General features: G+C 37.1%; 1 protein-coding gene across 1 annotated transcript in view; it reads right to left on the bottom strand.

Moving 5' to 3' along the window:
- The window catches only part of LOC121422156 (sodium/hydrogen exchanger 10-like), a 32,896-nt gene extending 6,724 nt beyond the window's left edge, over positions 1-26,172 (bottom strand). The window contains exons 1-16 of the mRNA XM_041617054.1: positions 25,749-26,172; positions 24,585-24,814; positions 23,615-23,780; positions 22,533-22,652; positions 21,879-22,149; positions 19,924-20,067; positions 18,421-18,668; positions 17,698-17,882; positions 14,906-15,049; positions 13,049-13,207; positions 9,816-10,133; positions 7,618-7,818; positions 6,897-7,098; positions 5,933-6,081; positions 4,474-4,599; positions 3,851-3,949 (exon numbers count right to left, since the gene is read on the bottom strand). Coding sequence (XP_041472988.1) covers positions 3,851-3,949; positions 4,474-4,599; positions 5,933-6,081; positions 6,897-7,098; positions 7,618-7,818; positions 9,816-10,133; positions 13,049-13,207; positions 14,906-15,049; positions 17,698-17,882; positions 18,421-18,668; positions 19,924-20,067; positions 21,879-22,149; positions 22,533-22,652; positions 23,615-23,780; positions 24,585-24,814; positions 25,749-25,992 — 3,006 coding nt within the window. The 5' untranslated portion in view covers positions 25,993-26,172. The remainder of the gene's footprint in view (positions 1-3,850; positions 3,950-4,473; positions 4,600-5,932; positions 6,082-6,896; positions 7,099-7,617; positions 7,819-9,815; positions 10,134-13,048; positions 13,208-14,905; positions 15,050-17,697; positions 17,883-18,420; positions 18,669-19,923; positions 20,068-21,878; positions 22,150-22,532; positions 22,653-23,614; positions 23,781-24,584; positions 24,815-25,748) is intronic.
- Between the last annotated feature and the right edge of the window lie 237 nt (positions 26,173-26,409).

Genomic DNA, 26,409 nt, shown 5'->3' with positions numbered 1-26,409 from the left:
CCCAATTGATCGTGGGCCCGGCAGCCGCTGTGCAGCGCCAGATCGACGAGGCTCTATCCCTTTAATTGTTGAACGCCAAACCGGGTAGCAGCAACTCCCATCTTTTAACGTCTATTGGTCTGACACAGCCGGGGTTTGAACCCCCGACCTCCCGGTTGTGAGACGGACGCTCTACCAACTGAGCCAACACACCGGTTGGCTCACCACGATGAGTTGGTAACTTTAAGACCACCACACAACTTACGACTGGTCCACGATCCGATTTTGGAACAAATCGTATTTTGCTTATTTCCGGAAAATGTGAATGAAAAGTATCTTTTTATTTGAGGTTCAAATTAACTGAAAGAATACTAAGATAACAATTTTGGATGAAGGCAAGCCTTTATTTTGGAGTAGAGGCACAGTTAATATCAAATCAAAGCCAATCGTACATGTATGATTGCTTTGACGTTATTACGACTAGAAACTAAATTCGCCTTTATTCTAATAAGGATAGGATAGTTACAGATTTGAACATACTTAAGTATTTGTACAATGATTTAGAACATTACACAGTAAGATAAACCATGTCTCAATATTAGCATCAAATTCTACTATGTTTTATTCCAAAATTGGGTTGCAGCTAGACCAATTGTAAGGTGGCCTTTAGTTAAAGGAAATAAGAAAATTTGTTATGACTAATACTAATGACTAGTTAAATAGACCAGGGGGGGTGTTTCACAAAGATATAAGTATGACTTAAATCACACTTAAATTCCGACGCATACATGATATGCAACGCGCAATCTTATTGATCAATACGCAGTAGTGCGGGTTCTCTTGGCATGATCTGACCAATGCGGTCAAGCCTTTCATACCGTACGCAACTCGGTACTTAAGTGCGACTCTATGTCATACTTAAATCTTTGTGAAACACCCCCTAGGTATGATTCTGAGATGAGGATGGCTTATCAAATAACATAGATCCACATTACTATCTTATAAAAAATAATATAACGTTTCATATCCAGGTCGTGTGGTCCAGTGGTTAGGGCACTGGACTCAAAATCACAAGGTTGTGGATTTGAATCCCCACTCTGCCATTGTCTCCACTTTGATAAAAAGGCCCGAGAGTGATATCCGTCATCTATAGGGTCAGCCACTATGACTGATTAACCTAGATGTAAAATGTTTCCTAGGTAATTAGTTATATACATGTACCAGCTTGGCGTTTACCAGCAAAATGCTGTCCTGACGAGTTCCTACAGGAGTTACCATAAACAGAATCAATATCCACAATGGAATATTTTTTCCATAGGGACCATATTTTGGCTAAGGCAGGCAGCACAGAGAGAAAAAACCGCCTTGAGGAGAAATGTGTAAAGGCAACCACGCATCTCACGATTGGTCTGCGACCCAATTTCAGAATTAAATGCAGTAGAATTTGATGCTAACATTGAGACTTGGAATATCTTTACTGTGTAATGTTCTAAATCATCGTACCTATGTTCAAATCTGCGACTATGCTCTCATCCTTATTAGAATAAAAGCGAATTTGATATCTAGTCCTAATGACGTCATAGCGGTCGTATGATTGGCTACGATTTGAAACTAACTTGGCCTTTACTCCAAGAAAGGCTTGCAATCTTTCAAAATGGTTATATTAGTATTCTTTCAATTAATTTTAACCTCAAATGAAATGATATGTTCCATTCACATTTTCAGAAAAGGAGCAAAATGTGATTTGTTCCAAAATCAGATAGTGAACAGTCGTAAGGCATGCGGTGGCCTTAAGAGAAGCAATGTCAGGATGAGACAGAGAGAAAGAGAACAATGCCAATGTTGAACATATAAAACACAAGTGGGATGCCTCTGGCCGTCTCACCTGCATCACGCAGTTCAATATAGCAGCAGTGCTGACTTTGAAAACTACTCTAACTCGCACAAGATGTTCAGTGATACATGGTTACTCTTATGTCTCCTTTTTATGAACTAGACCAATAAACTTACAGAGATATAATGGTTATTCAACAAAAAAACCCAACATGGCCAAAGTTCATTGACCTTACATGACCTTTGACCTTGATCATGTGACGTGAAACTCGCACAAGATGTTCAGTGATACTTGATTACTCTTATGTCCAAGTTTCATGAATCAGATCCATAAACTTTCAAAGTTATGATGGTAATTCAACAGATACACCCAATTCGGCCAAAGTTCATTGACCTTTGACCTTGGTCATGTGACCTGAAATGTGCACAGGATATTCAGTGATACTTGATTACTCTAATGTCCAAGTTTAACAAACTAGACCAATAAACTTTCAAAGTTATGATGGTAATTCAACAGATACCCCCTATTCGGCCAAAGTTCATTGACCCTAAATGACCTTTGACCTTGGTCATGTGACCTGAAATGTGCACAGGATATTCAGTGATGCTTGATTACTATTATGTCCAAGTTTCATGAATCAGATCCATTAGCTTTCAAAGTTATGATGGGAATTCAACAGATACCCCCAATTCGGCCAAAGTTCATTGACCCTAAATGACCTTTGACCTTGGTCATGTGACATAAAACTCACGCAGGATGTTCAGTGATACTTGATTAACCTTATGTCCAAGTTTCATGAACTAGGTCCATATATTTTCTAAGTTATGATGACATTTCAAAAACTTAACCTCAGGTTAAGATTTTGATGTTGATTCCTCCAACATGGTCTAAGTTTATTGACCCTAAATGACCTTTGACCTTGGTCATGTGACATGAAACTCTAATAGGATGTTCAGTAATACTTGATTAACCTTATGGCCAAGTTCCATGAACTAGGTCCATATACTTTCTAAGTTATGATGTCATTTCAAAAACTTAACCTTAGGTTAAGATTTGATGTTGACGCCACCGCCGCCGTCGCCGCCGTCGGAAAAGCGGCGCCTATAGTCTCACTCTGCTATGCAGGTGAGACAAAAAATGAAAATAGAGCAAAGGATAATAAGGGAGAAAGGAAGTCAGAGATAGGGGAAGTAGATAGAAAGAGAGAAAAAGTTTGCAATTAATTGGGAGTTGTTTGATATTTTAAAATATACACGGTAATGAAAAGGTTCTCCTTTGAACAACTTAGCTTCAAAACCTTTAAAGGGGAATGAAACCTTTGGAACAAATAGGCTTGTGTAGAAACAGAAAAATCAAAGAATAAGAATAAAGAAAGTTTGAGAAAAATCGGACAAATAGTGAGAAAGTTATGAGCATTTGAATATTGCAATCACTAATACTATGGAGATCCTCACATTGGCAATGCGACAAGGATGTGTGATGTCACTGATGAACAACTTTCCCTTTGGTGGACTGCAAAATACCTTCAAAATGTCTCTTTTTGCTTTTTCTTATGATGATACAAACTCTTTATCCATGATTTATTCTTATAAAATATGTATTACATGCCCTCATGTAGAAAGAACAGTATTATTTATGGATAGATGTGATTAAAGATGCAATTCAAGTGAAATATATACTAAAGTAATGGGAGAGTTGTTCACAAGTGACATCACACATCTTTGTCCCATTGCCAATTTGCTATCTCCATAGCATTAGTGATCGCACGCAATATTTAAATGCTCATAACTTTCTCATTACTTGTCCGATTTTTCTCAAACTTTCGTTGATCTGTTTCTTTGATTTTTCTGTTTTCACACAAGCCATCTTCTTCCAATAGTTTCATTCTCCTTTAACGTACATTTCGCACACATTAAAGTGCAAATGTTGGACTTTGCCATTCTTTGTCATTCAAACATTTGTGCACCGCGCAAAAAGCAGGCTTTTGAGAGGGGAGAGGACATAGCAATATTTTTTACCAATTTTTGTTCTACTTACCTTAACAAGTCCCGATACAATAAGGAAGAGACCGTCTGATTCGTCACCCTCTCTCACGATTACCTCACCGTAGTCGAAGTGAAGAAGGCTGGCACGGGCCTGGTTTAAACATAATAACATATAGCATTGGTAAAGCATTGATTATCTCGTTGCCTATTCAATAGTGTACTATATTTATATATTACCCTGGCTTTAGCTCCAGCTGCTTTTTCTGCTGCTTGTTGCTTTCAAGGAATTAATCCTGCCAGGTACTTAATCCTTTCACCTGGGTTGAGTGCAGCGCAATGTTGACCAATTTATTTATGTTTTGCTTGATGAAGCAATATCAAAGTTATCTGTTTCTGGATGTTTAATGAAGCAATTTTGCAGTGATATTTAATTTAAATCAAGTCAATTCAATATCTTTGTTTAACCATTTAAAGACAGGCAAAACATGATTTTAAAGAAACAAAGAATGAGGGAAGCAAGAGAAATCAAATTAGGGGCACCAAAGAGAATACATGTATACCACAAAAGTTGAATCCAACTTACCTACAGAATTCCCTGCAGTTGAGTGGCTAACAGCAATTTTGTCAGTGAAAACCAATCAAAGACGGTTTTATGAAACAGGGCCCATATCTCACCTTGATAAAATTGATGAGCTTTTCATCTCCGGCTAGCCATGATACATTCTTTAGGAGGTTCTCCGGAGGAGGTGGAGGAATACTGGAAGGAGCGTTCATCAATCTCTTCATCTTGATCTCAACGGTCTAGGTTTTGATTTGTAAAAAAAAATGGGAGAAAAGATCAAGAATTTTAACAATGAGTTCCAATTCTGATAGTTTTCTTAAATTAATCTTACTCTATTGATTACAAGGATTTGGTTTTTGACATTATCCATATGAATCAAAGAATTTTCATATACTGTAAAATCGAAGCCTTTAAAGTTTAAGTCTTAAGTATCATATAAGCTTTAAATGATGTCAAAATATGTAACTGATCTGCCAAATGTTTACTTATATTTATATTTTGTTGGGGTTTTGGGGTTTGGTATACAGAAATTAACAGGAGTGCAGAAGTAAAATCTGTCAATAGTGGTTTCTTAAAAACGTCTGTGTGAAAACAGGATATTGGATCCTAACCCTTCCAGTTTTTAGCTTCAGTCTTATTGAGCAAGCCTACCCTCTTTGTGGAAATGGGTTATTGGTTATAATACAGCCACACAAGAGAAAATGACTCCAGACTGATCAAAGCTATTATATTATTTCTAATGACATATATCGGTCCGTTTGGAGTTTTCGTTGACTATATGTAGTTAAATAAACAAGAGTTTAAATTAAACCTGTGTTCATAATACAGGCCTATGGGTTAAGACCAGGGTAAGAAATTGTTTTTTATTTTCATTCTCTACTTTGGGGCAATTGAGGAATATTAAAGGGACTCAGTATAATTTCTCTAAATTCTTACCTTTCATTTTTTTACTCTACGTAAACGCATGTTTTTAAAAAAACGTCAGCTTAAAGGGATGGTCCAGGCTGAAAATATTTGTATCTTAATAGACTAAAATTCACAGAGCAATATGCTGAAAATTTGATAAAAATTTTATCAAAACCAAAAACAAATAACAAAATTATTGAGTTTCAAAGTTTATCAATATTTTGTGAAAACACTTATATGCACATCGTCATGAATATTCATTAGGTGGGCTGATGATGTCACATCCCCACTTTCCCTTTTCTTATTTTATTACACGAAATCATAATTGTTTCATTTCATACATGTGTAAATGATGTGTCTCCATTATGATGAAATAGGTTGCGGCAATAAATAACTAATGCACTGAATCAGTTGTCAGGAGTGCAGAAGTAAAATCTGCCAATGGAAGTTTCTTAAAAACGTGTGTGAAAACAAGATATTGGATCCTAACCCTTCCAGGTTTTAGCTTCAGTCTCATGGAGCAAGCCTACCCTCTTTGTGGGTTATTGGTTATAATACAGCCACACCAGAGAAAATGGCTCCAGTCTGATCAAAGCTATTACACTATTTCTAATGACATATATCGGTCCGTTTGGAGTTTTCATTTGTGTGACTAACATTACTCACCTTCTCCAGTTTGTGAGCTTCAGTCTCATCCAGCAAGCCCGCCCCCTGTAGTTCATGGATGGTCTCACGAGAGTGGTTGAGAACGGTGCGGATTGCCTGACGGGTCTTGACTGAGACGGCAATCCCAGGGTGATCCCTCTGTAGAAGACCTGGTGGAGATTAAATGACTTATTCCAGTAAAGTACACTTAAAATATAAAAATGCAAATCCGATCCACAACTTTCCCGAACAAAGGCGAAGACCATAAGTTTAGCTGAGGAAACTGAAATGAACCTTTTTCCATCAAATCTGCATGCAGAGTTTTCAGAGAAGTAGACCAAGTGGTTTAGACTATTAGTCTACCTAAGAAGTAGACCAACTGCTTGTTGTCTATTATTCTACCTAAGGAGTGGACCAACTGCTTGTAGTTTACTAGTCTTGTAGACTTTTTTCTACCTAAGAAGTAGACCAACTGCTTGAAGACTATTTTCTGCCTAAGAAGTAGAACAACTGCTTTTGGACAATTAGTCAACCTAAGAAGTAGACCAACTGCTTGTAGTCTATTAGTCTTGTAAACTTTTTTTCTACCTAAGAAGTAGACCAAGTGCTTGTGGTTTATTAGTCTACCTAAGAAGTAGACCACGTGCTTTTATACTATTAGTCTACCTAAGAAGTAGACCAAGTGCTTTAGACCATTTTCTACCTAAGAAGTAGACCAACTGATTGTAGTCTATTAGTCTACTTAAGGGGTAGACCAAATGCTTGTAGACCATTCGTCTACCTAAGATGTAGACCAACTGCTTGTGAATTATTTTCTACCAAAGAAGTAGACCAAGTGCTTTTAGAATATTTTCTAAGTAAGAAGACCAAATGCTTGTAGACATTAGTCTTCCTAAGAAGTAGATCAAGTGCTTTAGACTATTTTCTACCTAACAAGTAGACCAACTGATTGTGGACCAAGTCAATATAAACCAGTCAACTATACCTAATTCCTTGACCACCTGTAGTCTTCCTGTCTCTGAGATGTGTTTGAGCTCCCGAAGTATCTTCTTGTTGTCGACCATGTGATCGATGATCTTGCCGACTTCCTCCTCACCGATGATGTAGCCCTTGCCGACATCGTAGCCAAGGCTGAGCTGGTTGTTGATGCGTCCGTTGACCACCGTGATAAGCCGAGGGATCAGAGCCTACAGAATAGAGATTCCCAAAAGTAATGGTGAAAAATTTTTAATTTTGTTATTCATCTAAAACAAGGACCGAAAGCGTAAGGGGATGTTGCATGGAAGTTATTTAGCAAAAATCAACTGAAAATCTGCAGTCAATCAATTTCATTGGAAGAAAACCAATATTTCTTAATGCGACAAGCAAACAAGCAATAAATTCAAAATTTTCAATTCATTGCAAACTTACGATTGATTTTAGAACATTTAATCAACGCCAAACACCGTATCTTGGTAACCCTACTTCTCTTTGCCCGATTTAACACCTTACATCAAACACCTAAACACCATGCTTAAAAGAATTCTTCATGGTATGATTTAGCTCTTTACTCTGTAAGTTTTCTGAAAAACCATTTCGGCAGATATCATTTATTTCCAGTTTTGATGATTCTTTGTAAGTTTTGTTTTACTTTCTGTTGTTAGAAATATCAGAGTTTATCTGTAAAGTAAAGTAAAGTAAAGTAAAATGAAGTAACACTGCTATACCTTGGTAAGCCTGAGCATCCTGAGGCCTCGTAGGAGTCGGAATAGCTTGACGACTTTGAGGGAGGAGACATTGATGGCGATGGTGACAGTGCCCTCCATCAGGGTCTCTGCGATGATGATATCGACCAGGGCCACGACAAGGATGAACGCATCAAACTTGTTCCAGTGGCTCACAATGTAGTGGGGACCAAGACCTAGAATCTGTTGGTTTTAATGCAGATTAATGAACTGGTTGATATACGGATGATTTAATGAATGAATACATGAATATTTGAATGAATCACTTAATGAATACAATGATGACATTGACCACAGCCAAGGATGAAAGCGTCAAACTTGTTCCAGTGGCTGATAATGTAGTGGCGACCGAGACCTAGAATTTATTGGTTTCGATAAAGAAATGCAAACAAAAGCTAATAAATATACAAGTGAATGAATAAATGAATGAATTGATGATATCGACCAGAGTCATGACAAGGATGAACGGATCAAACTTGTTCCAGTGGCTGATAATGTAGTGGCGATCGAGACCTAGAATATATCTGTTTTGATGAAGAAAGGCAAACAAAAGCTGATAAATATACAGATTAATGAATCAATAGATGAAGGAATGAATAATAATAATGATAATAATAGGCATTTATATAGCGCCATCTATCTAGAAATATTCTATTCCGAGGCGCATTGTTATTATTATTATTACCCCGGCTTTAGTTCGAGCTGCCTCTCAGTGCTCATGCATTCAAGGAATTAATCCTGCAGGGTACCCATTCACCTCACCTGGGTCGAGTGCAGTACAATGTGGATAAATTTCTTGCTGAAGGAAATTACGCCATGGCTGGGATTCGAACCCATGACCCTCTGTTTCAAAGTCAGAAGACTTATCTACTGGGCCACAACGCTCCACATGAATGAATAAATGATGATATCGACCAAAACCATAACAAGAATGAACACATGAAACTTGTTCCAGTGGCTCACAATGTAGTGAAGACTGATACCTTGATTTCAATGAACAAATGCATAAGAAAACCCTATTAAATATATGGATTAATGAATTGATTGATAAATGGATTCATGAATAAATTCATGTACCAAAAGATTATTTCAATAATTATTCCCAGTCAGTTATGAATTATCTGAATATCAATTAAGCTGACAAATTAAATCTAGCTGTAATGATGGACTATACATAGTTAATTAAACAAGACTTTAAATTAAACCCGTGTTCATGGGTTAAAACCAGGGTAAGAAATTGTTTTATTTTTATTTCTACATTGGGGCAATTGAGGAACATTAAAGGGACTCAAAAATTTCTCTAAATTGTTACCTTTCATTTTTTTTACTCTACGTAAACACATGGTTTTAAAAACGTTGTCAGCTTCAAGGGATGGTCCGGGCTGAAAATATTCATATCTTAATAAATAGAGTAAAATTCACAGAGCAATCTGCTAAAAATTTGATCAAAATTTTATCAAAACAAATAACAAAGTAATTGACTTTTAAAGTTGATCAATATTTTGTGAAAACCTCTCATATGCAAATGATTATTCATTAGGTGGGCTAATGATGTCACATCCCCACTTTCCCTTTTCTTATTTTATTACATGAACTCATAATTGTTTCATTTTTTCATACATGTGTAAATGATGTGTCTCCATTATGATGAAATAAGTTGCGGCAATAAATAAGTAATGCACTTAATCAGTTGTCAATCCAATTGTTTTAGTCCTTGGTAGATAAATTTGAATTATATTTCATATAATAAAATACAAAAGAACAAGTGTGGATATGACATTATCAGCCCACCTCATGAATATTCATAAAGACATGCCTAGAACTGTTTCACCGGAATAATGCAAATTCTTAAAAGTTAATAACTTTGTTATTTGTCATCCGATTTTGATCAAATTTTCAGCAATTTGTTTTCTGACTTTTACTCTACTTATGGAGATATAAATATCTCCAGCCTGGACCATCCCTTTAAGGGCTATTTCCTTCATTTTCAGGGATACTCACTGCTTTGGGGTAACAAGGAATTATGCAGTAAAAGGTGTTTGCGACAGATCTTGGGGCGACTTGAGAAAGAATATTGCCCCAAAGCATGCATTTGGGAAATTTTAGGGGCGATTTGAGTTGTCGTGAGGACGAAATTTGCCTGTCGCCCTCATGTGTTACCTACACTGGCTAAGACTCACTTTGACAATAGCTTCTATGGCGTAGATGCAGAAGAAGACAAAGTTTGAGATCCTGAGGGCATCGTTGATCTTCTCAAAGGTGGTCGGCTCCGAGCTCACGGTTGTCCCGGGCGCCGCTGTGGGGGTTGGTGCATCCAACTTGTCCTGGATGATGAACTCCATGATGATGGGGATGATGTTGAGGATGATGACGATGTTGATGGTGATGTCGAAAGCCATGTGGTGGCACACTTTATACATGAGTTTTCCTACTTTGTGCTTGGGCGTGGGGATGGCAGCGATCTTCTTCTCGCTGATCAGGTCTTCAAGTTTGCGTTTCTGGTAGGACACAGGGAAAATATGAAATGGGATATGCTTCATTGAATATAAAAAAATTCTGAATCGTATTTTGATTCTTCTCCTTAGATTTGTGAAATTCCTCCATGGCAATATAGTAAACAAATGGAGTTAGCAGTCAGCCTGAGTAAAAACAAACAAGTGGAATGCCTCTGGCCGTCTCACCTGCATCACGCGGTTCAATATAGCAGCAGTGCTGACTTTGCATACTACTCTAACTCGCACAAGATGTTCAGTGATACATGGTTACTCTTATGTCCTCTTTTTATGAACTAGACCAATAAACTTACAGAGATATGATGGTTATTCAACAAAAAACCCCAACATGGCCAAAGTTCATTGACCTTACATGACCTTTGACCTTGATCATGTGACCTGAAACTGGAACAGGATGTTCAGTGATACTTGATTACTCTTATGTAGAAGTTTCATGAATCAGATCCATAAACTTTCAAAGTTATGATGGTAATTCAACAGATACACCCAATTCGGCTAAAGTTCATTGACCTTTGACCTTGGACATGTGACCTGAAACACGCACAGGATGTTCAGTGATACTTGATTACTCTAATGTCCAAGTTTAACGAACTAGACCAATAAACTTTCAAAGTTATGATGGTAATTCAACAGATACCCCCGATTCGGCCAAAGTTCATTGACCCTAAATGACCTTTGACCTTAATCATGAGACCTGAAACTTGCACAAAATGTTCAGTGATGCTTGATTACTATTATGTCCAAGTTTCATGAATCAGATCCATAAACTTTCAAAGTTATGATGGGAATTCAACAGATATCCCCAATTCGGCCAAAGTTCATTGACCCTAAATGACCTTTGACCTTGATCATGTGACCTGAAACTTGCACAAAATGTTCAGTGATGCTTGATTACTATTATGTCCAAGTTTCATGAATCAGATCCATAAACTTTCAAAGTTATGATGGGAATTCAACAGATATCCCCAATTCTGGCAAAGTTCATTGACCCTAAATGACCTTTGACCTTGGTCATGTGACGTGAAACTCATGCAGGATGTTCATTGATACTTGATTAACCTTATGTCCAAGTTTCATGAACTGGGTCCATATATTTTCTAAGTTATGATGACATTTCAAAAACTTAACCTCAGGTTAAGATTTCGATGTTGATTCCTCCAACATGGTCTAAGTTCATTGACCCTAAATGACCTTTGACCTTGGTCATGTGACATGAAACTCTAATAGGATGTTCAGTAATACTTGATTAACCTTATGGCCAAGTTTTATTAACTAGGTCCATATACTTTCTAAGTTATGATGTCATTTCAAAAACTTAACCTCAGGTTAAGATTTGATGTTGACGCCGCCGCCGCCGCCGCCGCCGTCGCCGTCGGAAAAGCGGCGCCTATAGTCTCACTTTGCTTCGCAGGTGAGACAAAAATTGCAAGGCAGTGTAGTCCACTTGCTTGATGGGGTAACTGAACGAGACAAACATGATAGAGGGAGGGAGGAAAGGTTAAAAGGAAGCCTGTAAAGCTAAATTATCACATATTCTGGGTCATTTTGCTTTGACCAAGCTTAGATTTTGGTCTTTTTCTAATGTCTGAGTGATTTCTTTTCATGCTGATATCCTAAACAAGTTAAAGATTTATATTTTTTTCAATTTCCCACTTCTTTTCAGGAAGTTCCCAGTATCAAATGATTTATCTTTGTGCAAGAAGATAAGTGTAATCATAAAGACATCAATTTGGTGGAAAGATATTAGGCACTGACTGATAACGGAGGATTTGAAGTCGGGCTCATGATTTCATTTCATTTTATTTCCATATCCATGATATCACAAAGTATATAATATAACTCAGACATACAAATTACACAATTGATGTTACTGAACGATAAAGCATATAATAATAATGAACAAATTTGGATATGGGGGGAACATGCAAAAAAGCAAAGCTTGTTACAAGGCAAGTTCCCTAAAATAACAGTATGTAATAATCATAAGTTATCCTTAAACAGGAAATAAATCAATAAGAACGGACATTCTTGCTATAGGAAATACGTATACAGTTTGAAAAAAAGGAAAAAGTAAACAATATATATATTACTACTTATATAGCAATAGAATAATAATAATAATAGAATAATAATAATATAATAATAGAATAATAATAGTGCACCTGATACTAAGAACAGAACAGAAGGAGGAAGGGAGAGAAAGGCAGACAGACAGACGAGATATACATGAGAGAGGGACAAGTAGAACAGACATAACATGAAGACAAAAACACAACAATACAATACATATAATCACATATATGGCTAGTATAAAAGATAAGACAAGAAATAAGAGGTCAGCTTACAGTGTATCTATTGACAGTAGCAACAGCATTTGAGATGACAGTGTTGTCATGCAAGCTTGCGCATGTATGAGTAGTTTAATATCTTTGAAGTAAGAACTTTTTCAATTTACATTTACATTACCCCACATTTACATTTACATTACCCCACATTTACATTTACATTACCCCACACGAAATACAGATAGTGTTGGGGTATGTTCGAAATGAGAGATTTTAATTAATGCAAGCTTGAATCTTATAGGCCTGTATTATGACGTCTGACTCAACTTAGGCCATGGACTAACTCTGTGCTTAAGGTATGGGAAGTAGAAAATATACAAATTCTGTTTCCATCATATTTTTTGTGTGTTCACTGTGCTCCTTCCTTGTTCTTTAAAGGCGAAGACAAGACAGCTATCTCATTTATACTTCCCAGAAATTTAAGAATAATTTGAATGTCAAATGAGCTGATACTGTGAACCCCTTTTGTTCGAGTTTTATGTCACAATTGGCTACAGTTAATTACACCACAAATTTAAACCCAAGTTCAGAATACGAGCCATGGTCTCTTCTCACCAGCCAAGGATAGATGCCTCTGACCTGCCAGGACTTCTTGAGGTCATCCACCAAGATAAACTGGTCCTTCTGGTCAGCCGCAACCTCGGCATGCTGCACAAGGAGACGCACTGCCTCCCTGGCGAGCATACCATGCTCAAACTGCTTCCAGTAGCTGATCTGTGATAGGTATAAAAACAAACAAATCCTCAATCAAGCTGACCTCTCATTGATGCCCCCCCCCCACAGTAATCAGGGGTGGTATTCTGAGATCCATTTTATCTCAGATAAAATAAAATATTTTATCTCCGTTAAAATCAGTGAGATAAAATACCCTTAAAATCTCTCCGAATTGGTATTCTGAGAACCATTTTATCTTCATTTTATCTCTGTAAGTCACACCTATTTTTTTAAACAATATCCAATTAGAAACGCGCTTTTATAGCTCTCTCATATCACTCAACCAATTAAAATCTATACCGCCAGGAGGTGTGGCAAAGGGGCCAGATTGCGTCAATTTATTGACTTCAAATACGCTTGCACTATATATGCTTGCGCTTCTTTACGGAGATTTCTTTTTAACAAAAAGGACAATACTCTCATCTTTTTTCGAAGTCTATATCGCATCTTTTCAAACATCATTTCAAAGACAATATTAGTAAAGAAAAGTCTTCTGAAATACTCTCTGATTGCACAGGAACAACGTTAAGGTGTTATTCTCAATAAGTATATAATTTTTCTTCATTTTCATGTCACCATTTGGGGTTAATTCACCTTGAAATACTGGTGAAATCAACGTCGCAGAGATAAAATAGCCTCTACCCTCTTTTAAGTTTATTTTATTTTTTCTTCAAAGTAACATCGGCGCAAGCACATCATCTGCGTTGCAATGGCCAGATACGCGATGGGTATGTGTATACGCAGGCATTGTTCTTTTGCGTATCATTTGTAGATACGCAAGATAAAATTAATACGCAAGATAAAATCTAAAATTTTATCTGAGAGATAAAATGTCATCTCAGAATACCAATTTTATTTTAAGAGATAAAATAAAATATTTAAAGATAAAGTGACCTCAGAATACCACCCCTGGGGCCCGTTGCAGAAAGAGTTGCGTTTAAACGCAAGTCAAAAAATCAATTGCAAGTCAGAAATGCGCGCTGTTGATTGGTTGAAAATCAAGTTGCGCATGATTTTTAGAGTTGCGTTTGATTGCAACTCTTTCTGCAACGGGCCCCAGATCATTACCACCTGTTAGGCATACAAGTACATGACCCATGTTGTAGTTGATTCAGCAAATAGTTCAGTGATCATCAAGAGAAAGAAAATGGGACAAACTTTGAATACATAGGCCCAAATTCACAAAGGTGGTTTTGAAAACCCTCAGTTGAGTCCATGGTTTATGCAGATTTCCTGTATAACTTACGCTTAATTTAGCGCGTATCGGGCGCGTGTATGAAAAATGTCCAATGCTGATGCGCGCTTTTGTCACAGTCGCCAAATTGACGCCTGTTACCATGGTTAGATACGCTATTTTATTCATGAGTCCACTGTTTGAAGAGTGGACTCATGAATAGAAACAGTGGACTCATGAATAGTGTGGATTACCACGGCAACATGTGTCAATTTGGCGCACTGTGACCAAAGCGCGCCTCACCATTTTACATTTTTTATACATACGCCTGATACGCGCTAAACTAAGCGTAATTTATACAGAAAATCTGCATAAACCATAGACTCAACCGTGGGTTTTCGAAACCACCTTTGCGAATTCGGGCCATAATGCTTATTAATAGCAAAATGGTTTAATATGCATTATACCACAGATCTAAAAGAATGACTTGGTTTAAACATTTAAACATATCTTTAATACATTACCTTTTCTGCTTTGAGCATCCTAAGCCTGGCTTCTTCCATCATATCGGCGAATTCCTTATGAGACGGTTCATTGGGCACCATGGCCTTGCATCCCGGACACACGCTTTTCCTCTCTCCAAACATCAGTTCATCAACAGGTGTGTCCTGTACAAACAATCACAATGATAATAATATAGGGTATTCATATTGAGCACATATCCACCTTGTTAGGTGCTCAAGGCGCTCCTATATTACCCAGCTAAGCTAGGCGTTCATAGCACACACACAGCTTTTCAAGGAATTACTTCCTTCCGGTACCCATTAACCTCACCTGGGTTGAGTGCAGCACATTGTGAATCAGTTTCTTGCTGAAGGAAATTACGCCATGGCTGGGATGTGAACCCACGACCCTCTGTTTCAAAGTCCAAAGACTAATCCACTGGGCCACAATTCTCCACGTTAATAACAATAATCATTTGCAAAGTGTATACCGAGAACAATCCCAACCCATATTACTGTTTTATTTAGAAATTTTTTGTAAAGAATACACGTTTCCCTCTTTCAATTTACACCTATTTAATAGCTTTCCTTTGTTTATTTTCCTAAAAAGAGCAAATATTATTTTGTACAATCCACTCTTTACGTAGTGAGAAATTTACACAGATATCTATTGGTATTTATTCGATATTGCTCAAATATATATTTATGTTCAAAATTTTCATTATGATAAAATGCTCTATATTAGTATATAACTTTAGTCTATTCCCAATCTTTTCCCATTCTTCTTTCTGACATTACTTCTTCCTTTGTATACAATCGTCTCTGTATCCCCTTCCCTATATCATACATTGATTTGCACTGTTGTTGTTATTTTTTTACTGTTTGTTTATATGTTTGTATACTGAAATTTTACACTGTACAAATTCACGTAATTCAGCCTTTGTCTGCTAAAAAACCATTTATCTATCTGGAAATGATCTATTCCAAGGCGAATGATTATCATTACCCTGGCTTTAGCTCACGCTGCCTTCAGCACTATTGCATTAAAGAAATTGATCTTGCTGGATACCCATTTACCTCACCTGGGTTGAGTGCAGCACAATGTGGGTAAATTTCTTGCAAAAAAAAAACATGTCATGGATGGATTCAAACCCATGACCTTCTGGGGCCCAAAACACCAAGCTTAGCAATCATCATAGAACAATTTTTATGATTGATTGCATTAATTACAACTTGTGATTAATCATGACAATCCAGCGTACATTTAATCGCTTGCCTTTGTGTTGTGGGACCATGATTGAATGACAGATGTCACAGCCACTAGACTATTATGTCCCCTTAACAATCAGAGTAATGATCAATTAATTTGATTTTGCTGATTTGATTTGATCTGATAAATCTGGGTGGTCTTTATATTCCATGATTTTTGCCCTGCAGCAAATTCAACACATTATTGGAATGACATAATTCAAAACAGGGCTCAGTCTTACAAAGAGTAATGATTGATCCAATCAATCATAATTATATGGAAATCAATCAGTGTCATAATTTGTTTATCAAGGAGATTTGCAAAATCTCCTCAATGAACCAAGAGAATCACGCTGAATCTTCAAGGGAACTGTGAATGTATGAATACACATCATATCTTCAAAACATTTTGAACAAAAATGTATTTTAGATGTTGACGTTGCTGGCTTTCCATAGTTGTGGATGATTGGATCAATCAGATCAATCACAACTCTTTGTAAGACAGGGCCTTGATGTAACACTATACCTTATCCTAAACCTAACCCTAAACATGACATAAAACCTTTTTTGCAACCCAAACTCTACAATAGCTTGGACAAATAAAGCCCAGAGCAAGTGTTGAGTCACCGGTCTTTAACAAATAGTCAAATTTGACTTAAAAAGTCACACTTTGAATCGAAATGGCATACTTTTTGACACTACAATCAGAACATAATGTAAGAAACTCCCAAAAAGACAATACATGGGTGTCATTAAACCTGTCATATAGAAAAAAAAGTACCTGTGTAATCTTTCAAATGATACAAATTACTAAAAATTTGACTGTTCTGACCAAAAACCACTCATGATGTCCTCTGACTGGAAATCACCAAGTGTGACTATTGGTGGGTTTTACCATGCCTGAGGCCATTCGCAAAAAAGTTGCAATTGAACCCATTTTAAAAATCAATCGCAACTTGATTTGCAACCAATGAAACACGTATTTGGGAGTTGCACTTGATTTTTGCATATCTTTGCATCAGGCCCTGGGAAGCATTTCACCAACAGTTTTGTCCGACAAGTTGTCAGATCTGACAACTTTCCTTCTTTTTGATTGACCAAAAAGCACTGTTAGTAAGGTAGCTGTCGGATAAAATGCCTGTCCTTTCATGAAGCACTCCCAAGGGGGCCGTTTCATCAAGCTGTTTGTTAGTTAAGAGTGACTTTAAAACGACTGGTGATCCTTTCTTGTGGTAAATGATATTTACCATTAAATGTTCATTGGTAATTATTTCCCGCGCAAGAAAGGTTCACCTGTCGTTCTTTACATACGACCCGATTATAATACACCAACCAGGGGGTGTTTCACAAATATTTAAGTGTGACTTAAGTCGCACTTAAATGCTGAAGCATACATGATATGTAATGCGCAATCTTATTGATCAATACGCAGTAGTGCACGTCCACTTGCCATGATCTGACCAATGTGGTCTTTTATACCACATGCTGCTAGGCATTTCAGTGGTACACTAAGTCATACTCAAATCTTTGTGAAACACCCCCCAGATCTGATATGTTCTACCTACATCATCACCAGCCTTGGTGCTATATGGATCAACAATCTCGCAAGCAGCCGTTGCGATGTCCCAGTCGGCATCGGCGAGGAAGCGGTCTGCCTTCAGCATGTTAAAGGTTCGGTTCTGGCCCTCGTGGATGCGCCTCACCGCTCCGGCCATGGCCAGGCGCTTCGGGATGGATATGTCGCTCATGCCTGTGTATAGAAAATACCAGAAATATGTTCATGCCAAGAGAAGGAAGAAGATGATCACTCTAAGATATTGGTATTATCATTGATTATATTTTTGATATCATCAAAACAGCAGAGGGAGCATTAGTAACAGTGGTGGTAATAACAATGTAGACTTTATGCTTATGATGTCATAGCCTCATAGCATCCTCCCACAGTAGATAGAAGAATGCACGTGAATGTCAGATATGCACCAGCTACAGATCACCAACACATGAAACCTCTAAGATGGCGGCGTGGTGCACAAGGTCTATAGAAGCATTTTCACAACCCAATAAGGATTAAGGACTATCATTACACAAATTTGGAATGTACTTTTTCTTGCTTTTACTTAAGTTTTAATTACCTCCCCTTATGTTCTCGGCTGTTGCATAAGCAATTGCGATGAAAATCGATATGCACATCACCCATGGCATAATTGAAAGAACTAAAAAGTAATAAGTAAAAGTAAAACACTTTTATGACTTAACTATTAAAGAAAAAAATCCCCTTCATATCTCACCTAGCATCTTCAGCAGAGTCTGTATGGTGGTGGCATTGATGACAAGGGTCAATACCACGATGCCGGCCGTATGGAAGAGGAACTTGCTCCCGATCACGTTGTCCCCAGCAAGGTTCTCGACCACGAGAGCCAGGGCCAGGCCCACGGCGCCCCGGAGACCTCCCCACGTCATGATGACGGCGTTGCGCCAGGTCAGACCGTAGCCGATCCTTGACAGGATAGGACTAAAGAGGCTGATCACCATGCCCCTATATAGCATATGAATATACAATGAAAGTGTATGAATATTAAATAAATAGATAAATAAGAATACATTGATAATCGATGAGCATGAATAATCAATGAATATGAACATTTCGATAAGCAGTGAGTATGAATATTTAATGGTGTATGAATATTCAATGAATATGAACATGTTGATTTGCAATGAGTATGATTATTCAATGGTGTATGAATATTCAATGAATATGAATACATTGATATTCAATGATGATGAAAATTTAATTATGAATATATTGATATTCAGTGAGTATGAATATTGAGTTAACATGATTAAATAGTCAATTAATATGAATATATTGATATGCAATGGAAATGACCATTCAATGGTGCATGAATATTCATTGATATCCAATGGAAATGAGTTTTCAGTGGTGTATGAATATTTAATGAATATGTATGAAGAATCATGAGAGCTGGATCCACACAGTGCTTTTTCCAGAGGATACAAAGTGCAACTATTATTACCCCAGCTTTAGCTCGAGCTGCCACTTCATCAGTGAATATGAATATAATAGTATTAAATGAGCATAAAATTTCAGTCGTATATGAATATTAAATGAATATATTGATATTCAAATGAGTATGGATATTCAATGAATCTTTAATGGTGGATGACTGCTCACGAGCAAATTATGAATGTTTTGCCTTTTTTCTTTGTATTTAGCCCAACATTATCAGGGTTCCCACAGAAATTTTAAAACAAGAATTCCATTAAATTTTCCATGACTAAACTGCTGCTTTCCATGACTTCCCATGACATCCCAAGAGTTATGTCGAATTTCAGATGTCACAAAACTAGGAAAAATGGGAATAATGAACACCAATTAAAATAGCAGAGTATGATCACAGAGTATGAGAGTTGCGAGACACTATAAACTGGAAGGCTGCCATAGCCAAGAGGTAAATGCAATTCCATGACTTTTCCATGACTTTTCACAAATATTCCCTGACTTTCCAGGTGGGGGTTTCATACAGATGTTTGTAAGTTAAGAGCGACTTCAAGAACGACTGGTGAACCTTTCTTACACACTAAAGCATTGCCAATGAATATAATGGTGAACCGTCATTTACCACAAGAAAGGATCACCAGTTGTTCTTAAAGTCGCTCTTAACTTTCAAGCAGCTTCATGAAACATCCACCAGGACCAAAAATTTCCAGCATATTCCAGGATTTTCCACGACTGGGAACCCTGGTTATACCTGCCTTAAATCGATTCCTACCTGATGATATTGATGGCTAGATAGAGAATGATGAGGTAAAACCAGTCCATACTATCTACGCTGACCAGGGCCTTCTGGGTAACGACCACACCCACCATCATAAAGATAAGGGTGTTGGCTAGATAAGCGAGCATCTCCCAAAACCTGGGGAAATAAAATATCTGATGGTAAGTGATTACTTTTCAATACATTTACTGAAGATATTGGGGAACACTTGATAACAATCAATTGTCAGTTGAGAGCCGGAAGGGCATTCTTGCGGTACTAAGTCAATAGTAATAGCGCCCAACTGGTTCTCAATGAACATCTTTCATCTGCAATAGCGCCTGGTTGGTTCTCAGCTGACGACATGTTCATATCTAATACAGATCAGATGGGCATCATAAGGTCATAAGGTCATAGCAAGCATTTCCCCCAAATCTTTGGAAATCTAAATAAGTGGATAAGTACCAGATATTTAGTATACCTTCATTGAAGAATTTCTGGGGTTTTGGGGAAGGGTTGATAACGTGTTCATATCAAGTGCGGATCAGATTTGCATCACAAGGTCATATAAAGGTCATATCACCTAATTGGATGAATCACGAATCTTCGCATTGCAAGGCATGAGAGTCATAAGGTCATAGCAAGCATCTAAACAAAATCACTTAAAAACATTCTGCACGTTGTGGAATAATTGATAATAAGTTCATATCTAATGCTGATGTGAATGTAGTAGGGGTAATGAATTAATTGAATAAAAACAAGATGATTAAAGGGGAATGAAACCTTTCGAACAAGTAGGCTTGTGTCAAAACAGAAAAATCAAAGAATAAGAACAATGAAAGTTTGAAAAAAATCAGACAAATAATGAGAAAGTTATGAACATATATTGCAATCATTAATGCCATGGAGATCATCCCATTGGCAATGCCACAAGGATGTGTGATGTCACCTGTGAACAATTTTCCCTTTGATGGACTATAAAATACCCCCAAAGTGTCTCTTTTTGCATTTTCTAATGGTGATACAAACTCTTTATCCATGATGTTTTCATTAAAAATCGGTAATACATACCCTCTTATAGAAAGAACACATGATCTACTGATAGATGTACTAAAAGAGGCAGTTTAAATGAAATATGTAAAAAATAATGGGGAGAGTTGTTCACAAGTGACATCACACATCTTTGTTGCATTACCAATGTGAGGATCTCCATAGCATTAGTGATCGCAATATTGAAATGCTCATAACTTTCTCATTATTTGTCCGATTTTTCTCAAACTTTCGTTGATCTGTTTCTTTGATGTTTCTGTTATCACACAAGCTATCTTGTTCCAAAGGTTTCATTCTCCTTTAATGAATATATATATATCGTCTCTGCCATCATAGGTGAAGGTGAGATTGATGAGTCCAAATAACCATCTTTAAGGACACCTGTCATCGTGTACACCTAGGTCGAACGAAGGTCAACTCAAGTCATACATCACAGTTTACCAGCAAAACCCTTATTAACTTACTTAAATGTATTTAACATGGGGACTTTGAAATTAAAAGGGCTGTAAAATGTGTATATTTGCTAGGTGGTATGACAAAATATGGATTCTGGTGTTTGCGGTTCAAGGTTTGAGAACAGGTTTATATCTTATACTGATAAAAATAGGTGTTGAGGAAAAATAATCAATACAATTGAATAAAATCAGTTCTTCATGAAAATAATTAAATGGTAAATGGAGGTGCAATAGCTCCGTCGGAAGAGCAGGGATTTTGGATTCCGGTGACCCCAAGTTCGATTCCCGCTTGGTGCGCTAGTGCCCTTTGGTAAGGCATTAATCCTCATTACCAGGTCCCTTGGAGAGGACCTTAAGCCATTGGTTTTCTGGTTGCTTGCTTACAAGCATTCATGCTTTCTTAGCATTCAGGTAAAAAAATCACCACCATTTACCAAACATTTCCCCTGATCAGGGTACACATACCGGTGCAAGAAGACTTCAACCTCTGGACTGATGGAGGTCTTCTCAGCATTGACGATGAGACCGAGGACGACCACGGCCAGGACACCAGAGACCTTGAGCCAGACATCGCCTATGTAGTACGTGAGGTAGGTGGCAGCCAGGGTGATGGTGATCTCGACCAGGGCATCGTTGAAGATGTGCGAGAGCCAGAAGACTGTTAATTTTGCGACGGCGTAGCCAAACAGCGGTCCGGCGATGGCAACTTGCATGAAGTACAGAACGTTCTGGCCGACTGAAATATCAAGAATTGGTTTTCTGATTATTAAATGCAGGCAGAGAAATCACAGAAAATTTTCCAGGGCTACTTTTATTAGCTCACCAAACAAAATTTGCGACATTGTATTACATTTTACATTGGACCCTCTAGGGATTTCAGGGGGAATTCTATTCTCACTACTATTATTATTATTATCTATTATTTTTTTTTATTAACATTTTTTTGTTATTATCATTATTATCAATATCATTATCGTCACTTTTACTTACTTCTTTTTATTAGTAGTTTTTATTTTCAATATCATTATTATAATTTTTATTATTATTGGTAGTATTATTATTTGTATTATCATTATAATTATTACTATTAGGAGTAGTAGTAGAAGTAGTATTATATACCTGACGATGCTAGGTGAGGGAAGAAGACAATCTTCATGAACACATTGAAGATAACAATGGCACAGCCGTCATTCAAAAGTGATTCGCCTTCGATAATAGTCCCAAGCTGTTTGGATGCACCTGCAGTGCAATAAACAAAGACATGCTATCACTTCTTATCAGTAGGGTTATATGTATGAGTAATGTCTTGAACATGAATCAAAGATTTTTATGGCCTTGCTATCATTCAGAAGAGATTCACATTCAATGATTGCCACAAGGTGTTTTAAAGGTAAATGCCAGTTTTGGTAACGATATCAAAATGAGTTCGTACAGAATCCAATGAAATGACCACCAAAGTGTCTGTTTGTATAAACAAAACATATGTGCCAAAGGATTCTGGAAGAAATTGTGTAATTGCTGAGAAATTAGCAAATAAGCACAGGATTCGGGTCAAGCATCGGGCATGATATTCAAAGCAATAATAATAATAATACACTGTCCCACGTGCGCTTATCTGTGTTGGTGATCTTCAGTGTGAACATTTTTTAGCGTAGATTTCAAGATTTCACAAAGTTCAGTTTATGTAACTGTACCAGATCTAGATCCTCGATAATATACTGACAATTAAGCCTGGTTTTACAGACTTCCTCATGAAATCAGTGTTTACTGCAACTACTGGCATTTGTCTTTAATGCACTTGAAAGAAAATGCATTCAACATAGTGAATGCAATCTTTTCTCTTTGGTGAGAGCATTTGTACAAGTAATGAAATCATTCTGATAAAATGAAATGAAGACTACAAAGTCCCCCACCATTATTCAAATGTGATTAGCCTGTAACAATCGTCCAAAGCTGGATGAATGCACTTATGATCGCAAGCAGCTAAAGAAAATATGAAATCATTTTTGTTCCATGAGAGCCTACATAGAAAAATTCTTCAATGTTTCTTTTCACTAACCATAAAAAAGCCTTCATTAAGAAGTGATTCATCTAAAGTTCTTTGTATTAATGCACTTTCACAAACTTGATATAAATAGGTGAGAAGAATGCCATCATGGCTATCAAATTGAATCTCTGCGAGTTTTAAGATTACAACGTACCAAGGTCTTTGAGAAGGGCTACCACGGCCACAGGATCGGTAGCACTCATGATAGCACCAAACATCATGGATTCACTGAAGTTCCAGTCGTAGTTGAAGAGGTTCATCGCCAGTACAGCTGTCAGGACCGCTGCCACGACCAGACCAAGCAAGGCAAGAATACACACCTACAGAATTTGAATAAATGACCATGGCTGCATGTAATGGCATAACTTGACAATAAATGGTTATCTCCACGCACCCATTGACCCGTATTCTCAAGAGGTTTCAGAAGTACCACGGAACAAAATATTTTATGCAGATTGTTTTATTGTCATGCTTTCCTGTTTGCATCCTTTTTGAAAATTTTATTTTTCCTAAAGTGTAGATGATGCATTAACCATAATTACGTACAATAAAATGCAAAGTTCACAGTTTTTTTTTACCACGGTTCAATTGAAACCTCTATATAGATTATGGGCCGTTGGGTGATTTCAAGTTCAGTATTAGTGCTGGTGATGGTGTTCAAAGCAAAATTTTGATTGCCTTCTCGAGCTCCAAAACCTCAGCTGAGCATACAAATATAATTTAATCCAATTCAATTCATGTCTTGCAGTAAAAACTGAATTAGTTTTTTTACAGTTTCAATATACATGGTATACAATACATTGTCAATTAAAATCATTTAAAAGCATATAAAATTTGCACAGAGAATCATTGATAAAAGTATTCTTAAATGCTGACTTTTGATGTATTTTTTATGTATCTTGATAGAAATTGCATAATTTCGATTTTTTTTTTATTTCATTTATTTGACCATTTAAAATCAACAAAGTACATGAACATCATAAAATAAGCATCATACAAATCAATCATTGACAAACAAGATAACAATTTTAAAATGGCCATGACCCAAAAGAAGCAATTGAAGTAAATAAGATTAATTAAAACAGAAAAAACTTTTCCACTTCTGATACACCCTGTATGTATACCTGAAGAAAGGATCTCATAAAAGTGTGGACATCCATGGCAAAGGCGGACTCAAAGATGAGGATCGGGAGAAAGATTTGTAGTAGGACGTGGGGGTCCATGTTGGCTATGTCCTTGGTGTGTTCCTCAACCAGGGGGACGTTGGATGCGACCACGCCTAAGATGGCGCCCAAGACCAGCAAGATCACGGTGTAGGGGATCGGGAGCTTCTTCAAGATGGATCTTGAGATGGCTGTAGAAAACATAAGAATTTAGCTCTTCAAAATCAAACTAATATCCGATACTGAAGAAAAGATAGGATAATTTTTTTACTTTTAGAAAATGATATTGAGTAAATTTTTGTTTTTATTATAATATGAAGATAACATAGTTATGACAATGCTTATGATGAAAATAATACAAGTCTAGTAAAATCTATAATTCTAGTAATAACAGAAAATATAAAACATGAATAAAAAAATAATATTAATAAACTAAAGCCCGGATTCTTGACTGCACAATGTTTAATTTTTACTATCTTTTCCTAGGCCTACTGGTGATAAACAGCAAAATATTGAGACCTTTTGAGTTGTCTGAGATCAACTGTAGAACCATTTTAGATTAGAAGTCTATCTATAGTAGATGTAAACCTCCTATAGTTAGTCCAATAGATCTAGATGAGTCAGTGGCAAATGATAGTCTGAAAGCCATAATGTTAGATTGGTAATTAATGCCTAAAATATTAAGGGTGGGACCAGAAGGCTTGCTTGACATGCGCTATTTTGTGCGAAGTTGCTAATCATCATCACCTCAGATTGATCACAGATCACGCAATTACGAATGGAGTCTAAGTTTTTAGATCTAACTTAGTCTATCTATTCTAAGTTAGATCTAAGACTAGTTAGAGTTTACTGTCTTAGACTAGAGTTTAGACCTAATTGAAAATTTCTAAATCTAACAAACGCGAACAGGACTAAGACTAAGTGCCGTACTACTACTAGATCAAAAGCTTCAGTCTCTGTATTTTGGTTGTTCCGCTGAACTACGTTGGGTCCAGTCACCATACATATGAATGGGGATTACGGTAAAATGTCAGAAATTGTTGAATTAATCCCCAGAAACGACGGTTATTCCTGTCTATCTAGATTAACACTGTCAAGCAATTAAAGTGTGGAATAAAAACTTACCGCCAAACAGACAGCATCCAAATATAAAGATGACTACTTTGGGGGCATGGGCGTGGATTTCTTTACGTTGAACATACTCTCCACTTGAAGCGTTGCCAGTTGTCGTGTCACCGATAGTTTCTCTAGTCGGTGCAGAAGATCCCGATCCCCCAGAACTCCCGGTGGCAGACTGGATAAATACCGCCACGGCGAGTGCTGCCACGGCAGGCGCGAGTTCCCGCACTTCCACCACTCTCTTCTTCATTTTGCTTGGGAGATTACTTGTGGTTTCTTAAATATTTTACGTTGCTAAACTTCTCTTCATTTCGTCGACGGGTTTCCTTCGTCTTTCTTTACAAGCGCCATTTTCCATGATTTTGTTTCCTTTTTACATGATTACTAATTGTCAATTTTTCTTTCTTCGGCGACGAAAACGTTGTTTACTTCCAATTTGTTGTCAGATGACGTCATCCAGTTCAGCACGTATTGCGTGTGTGATGTCATAATTGCAAAAGGAGGGGTCGCGCGACCTTTTGTAAAAAGAAGTAGGTCAGTGGTCAACCTTTATCCAAGCACAAGTCAGAGCTAGCTGGCATGTACTTACATACGGTGCATGCAGTTATGAGCAAAATACCATTTTCCCATTTTGTCAACCTTATTTTACCAAAATGTTTAATAGCAG

This window comes from Lytechinus variegatus, chromosome 9 (genome assembly GCF_018143015.1).
Source record: "Lytechinus variegatus isolate NC3 chromosome 9, Lvar_3.0, whole genome shotgun sequence".
Classification (NCBI taxonomy): domain Eukaryota; kingdom Metazoa; phylum Echinodermata; class Echinoidea; order Temnopleuroida; family Toxopneustidae; genus Lytechinus; species Lytechinus variegatus.
Note: the sequence above shows the minus strand (reverse complement) of the source record. Positions and strands in the feature narration are given on the sequence as shown.